Source organism: Halichondria panicea, chromosome 1, assembly GCF_963675165.1.
Source record: "Halichondria panicea chromosome 1, odHalPani1.1, whole genome shotgun sequence".
In the NCBI taxonomy this organism is placed as follows: domain Eukaryota; kingdom Metazoa; phylum Porifera; class Demospongiae; order Suberitida; family Halichondriidae; genus Halichondria; species Halichondria panicea.
Window position 1 is genome coordinate 6,226,696 of NC_087377.1, and position 4,977 is coordinate 6,231,672.

General features: G+C 45.5%; 1 protein-coding gene across 1 annotated transcript; it reads right to left on the minus strand.

The window, feature by feature from the left end:
• Positions 1–3,090: 3,090 nt before the first annotated feature.
• On the minus strand, positions 3,091–3,879 carry LOC135352433 (uncharacterized). The gene has a single exon (XM_064551616.1). It carries the CDS (start codon positions 3,877–3,879, stop codon positions 3,091–3,093), a length of 789 nt encoding a protein of 262 aa, XP_064407686.1.
• Between the last annotated feature and the right edge of the window lie 1,098 nt (positions 3,880–4,977).

Genomic DNA, 4,977 nt, shown 5'->3' on the forward strand with positions numbered 1-4,977 from the left:
GAATCAACAGGTATAACCAGGAGCACATTACAGAAGGAGCGTCTTACCTCGGGAGTGGCCTTATATGCAAAACCACTAAGTGGGTCTGTGGGCGAGTGCTAATTGAGCTGATGGTGCACTTTTACCAAGATAGGTCAATAAAAGTGAAAAGCTACAGCTAGCTATAGGCCTGGTAGTAAGCTCTCTCTTCTAAGAACCCTCCCTACTGCAAAAACAAAACGCCTAGTATGTGTTAGTCTAAGTCTAGCAAACTTTCTCTGTACAAAGTGACTGGATATGCTCCTATTTTAGAACCTTACCGATGACAGTCTCTTCCATGATGTATACCAACATTCATCAAAGATCTAGCTATTCATTTTAGCTCTTTCTGGCTCAACCTAGCTGCTGCACTACATACGTTTATAATGATATTCACAGGCTGACCGCGGTCTGTAATTTATGTACACAGTACTTACACACTTTTCTTATAAGGCAATGCGGCGTTTAGGAAAGCACACGAGACGCGATTTCCGAACCCATGCACAGTTAGACGCTCCTTCTGTAATGTGCTCCTGGTATAACAAAGGGATAATAATAGTGATTGTTCTAATAGTTTCATATCATTCACCCTCACTGTCGAATGTTCAATAACAGTCAGGTGAGCAAATTGTTCAGTAATAGAGAAATAGTCAGGTGAGGACCTGTGGCGTTGCGAACGCCGAAGTGGAGGTTCAATAGTCAGGTACCTCGCGGATTCTCAGTAGCCGGAACAGGGATTACGAGTGGAGGGGACGTCCAAGGCAGTAGTATCCTCAGATGTTGTGGGAGTGGTATTGTCATCAGGAGACTGTTGGGAACTATCGTCAAATGTCTCCACAGGGAGCCAAGTGTCGAATGGACACAGTAGTTTCTCGTCCATCAGGGTGTCGAATATGAGCATACTGTGGATTTGCCTGAAGCAGCTCGACTTCGTCGACCAAAGGGTCACTTTTACTTGTTCGAACATGACGTTTGAGTAGGACAGGACCAGGTGAGGAGAGCCACGTTGGCACAGATCCCCCGCAGGAAGATCGCCTCTCAAATTTGAAGAATCTCTCATGCGGTGTACAATTAGTAGCCGTGCAGAGTAGCGAGTGGCAGGGAGTACATCCTGCCAGCGTGTGACTGGTAATCCTCGAGTCTTCAGGGCCATCGTCATAGCCGTTCCGTTGTACTTTTCCTAAGGAGTGGTTCGACTGGTCGCAATGCCTTTACTCAGGAGGAATTGTCGTAGTTCCTCACTCATAAAGGATGCACCCCTGCACCCCTGTCAGAGTGGATGTATGTATGCAGGCATTCCAAAGAGGGAAAAGAGCTGGCATAAGCACTGTATAACGCTGACATCCTTACACGGGAACACGAAAGGGAATCTCATCGATAATGTTGAGGAAGTAAACGTTTTGGTTGTTAGACTTTAATGGGCATTTGAAATCGATGTTTAGTCGCTCGAATGGAAGTGAGATTGAACTGGTGAGTAAAACCGGGGCTTATTTTCGGCCGGCAAGCCTTGGTCATCTGTCACATCTTCAATAGAATATGGTAGGTTTCCAGTTTTCACAAAGTGGCACATGCGGGTGACACCAGGATGACAAAGTGAATTATGAAGCTCACTTAAGCTCTCAGCAGATGGAATGGCAGCACTGAAGGCTCGGCATAACGTGTCAGGTGGAATGTTCTCAGTTCCAGGACGATAAACAATGTCAAACCGGTAGCACGACAACTCAGTCCTCCATCACATAATCTTGTCATTTTTAATCTTTCCTTTCTGTTTGTTGTCAAACATGTAGGCAACTGATCGCTGATCAGTTGTTATAGTGAATTTCCTTCCGGTAAGATAGTGCCGCCAGTGACTGATAGCTTGGGCTTCTTTTTCGACAGAGGCAAGGCCAATCTCAGGACCATGTAACATGCGAGAGAAAAAGGCCCGTTCTGATTGAGGGTAGCATAGTCAGATGCATCGTTTTCAAACGCCAGCTGGGCTTCTCTGGATAGTGGGAGGATGGATGTGGTGGTAAGCGGTCGTATCTTCTCAGATTAGTGCTTAATCCACGGGGAGTAGTACGAGAAGAACCCGAGGACACTCTTCATGTCATTTGGAGCAGAGAGCTGCAGGAGGGGTTGTAGGCGTTCAGGGTCTGGTCTGACTTCTCCTTCCCCGGCTATGGAACCAAGTATAGCCAGTTTTCGAGTGGAAAAAACACTTTTGACATCATTGTAGGTGATTTGTCGCTGGGTGGCCACATTTTGGAAACGCTTCAAATTTTCGTCGTGCTCTTCTTAAGTCTTCCCACATATGGTTACGTTGTCCAGATAGGCAAAGGTACCTTGCAGCTTTTCACTTGTGATTAAATCACCCATGATTCTCTGAAAACATGCCACTCCGTTCGTTACTCCGAAAGGTATACGCGTAGAAAGGTATACGCGTAAACTGATACAACGCATCACCAGCTTGGAAGGCCGTATAAGGTTTATCATTTTCCTTAATGCTGACCTGATGGTATGCACTGCGTAGATCGATGGTGCTAAAAACACGATACTGGGCTATAGCATGACGGTGTCATCAATTCGGGGTAAAGGCCCAAAAGAGTAAAACGATTGATAGTTTGCGAGTAGTCGATAACCATTCTCTTCTTGTGGTTTTCATTGCGGGTTACCACAACTTGAGCCCAGATTTGCTAGGTTCGATAATTCCTTCACCCAGTAGACGTTGCACTTCGGAATCAATGAACTTCTTATCTTCGACTTGGTGGCGATTGGGTGGACATCCGCTGTTAGATTGGCAAAGAGGTCAGGAGGTTCTACTTTCAATGTGGTGAGACCACAGACCTCAAGAGGTGGTTTTGGGCCACCATGAAGAAAGCTAATACTCTGATGCACAAGGATAGACAGACGAAAACCAGGATAGGTTTTTCCATTCAACCCTAGGTTGACAACACAGGTGCTCAGCTGACAGTGTGGACTGGGCCATAGATATCCTTCGACGAACAGGGTGTTTGCGGAGGTTAAGGGTGCCAGCGAGGTGGGGATGGATAAAACTTTCGGAGCTGCAAGAATCCACCAAACCCCTGGCACTTACGATGTCAGTAGGGTTGGCGGAGTGGAGGAAGGGACCGTGGCTAGAGTCGGGTACACAGACGCCGTGGCATTACTTTGTTCTGATCGGTTGCTCGCTGGATTGGATCTACAAACGTTGGCAAAGTGCCCTTTCTTTTGGCAACTTCGGCAAACAGCTTCTTTAGCGGGGCGAGGATGCTTACTGTATCCGCAAAAGTAGCACTTAGTTCCGCACACCGCAGCTATTGTGCTTTCGGAAGGATCATCAGTAGATAAGGTAGCAGCTGCAGTAGAGAACGTGGGTGGATTAGGTGTAACATACGTTTCAGAGCTCCGTTGGGCCGCGTCTAGGGATCGGGCTTGTGTGAACATTGCATTCAAGTCGAGTGTACTATTCTCCAACAAACACTGTCGAATAGAACCGGACTGTAGACCGGTGATGAAGGCATCACGCACAGACTCATCTCTGTACACCGTAGCAGTGAGGGCCTGGAGGAATTCATCCATTGTCTCTCCACTCTTCTGCCGTCGAGTACCCAGCAAATGTCGGGCGAACACTTCGTTGGTGGGCTTTATATACAGTGCCTTTAGAGTAGCAACTGCATCATCGTATCTCTCGCAATGCTCGATATACTCAAATATCTGTGGGCTGACATAGTTAGTTAGTACTTGCAGTTTGTTGAGGCTTTCTGCTGGGAGGACAGAGACAAAATTGTCGAAGGTACGTATCCAATGCAGCCAGTCCTTCTCAGCCGTGCTGGAGCTTGGGTCCGAATCCAGTCTAGTGGGCCGCAGGAACTTATCCATTGCTATCAAAATTGTACTAAACTGTTCTGATAGTGTCAATAGAAATATACCTCCGCTTTTGATAGCATAGAATGACACGTGTGACTGGTAAAGGGTGATATAACATGAATCAACAGGTATAACAAAGGGGATAATAATAGTGATTGTTCTAATAGTTTTATCTCACACAAAATTTTACTTTTTGCCGGGGCAATCGTCCCGGTATTTACCCAGGCTAACAGTTCCCAGGCTAACAGTTCAGTAAAAATATTGCCGTGGCAAATGTCCCGGTAAAACGTTTTTGCCTCGGCAATATTACCGGCACAATACTGACTCAAATTACACGCCATAACAGAGCCCCATTTTTTATTTATTATTCGTCCATTTGGCCCAGCCCCTTTTAACTGCGCATGGAAGCCAGCCTGAACTTTACACTCAAATCAGTATAGCTATGGATATTCGTTTTAGACCGCAAATTGGTTATCATCTAAGTGAAACTGAAATTCGTGACAGTGACTTGAATGATTCAGATATGTGATTCCATGTTGGACGATGCACATGCAAGCAAAGATGAAGAACAACCAGTTATCTCTCAAAGCGAAGCCGCATTCATGTTCGAGCGGTTAGAGCATCGACCAGAGGTCAATACGTATAACACAACATGTGTTCAACAGCCATGTACGTAAATTGTCCATGTACGTAAATTGTATCATTTTGAATATACTAGAGCTAGTGTAACGTACTTTTGTCATTGACTTAACAAGTTTGTTCTTCCATCTCGACTGACAACTTCACATTGAATTGTTCGACAAGAAAGTGGATACTGGTATTTCTACATTTCGGCTACAGGTATCCACACCACCAAAAAGCGTCCCTGCTGCTCCTCAGGTTCCACTAACAGTAGGGATCATAGTTGCAGCGCATGCGCAACACTAGCTGAGTCAGTTGCATTTGTGGGTGTGGTCAATATTCAATTATGTTCGGATAATCGAGGTTCTACTGTATAAGTTTCACGATCTCAGGGAAAATTACAAGGAATTTTGTTATAATGATATTCATACACAAGTGTCATCGCATTGGAATGTTTATCACGTGCGTGGGTGGAAAACATCTGCAATT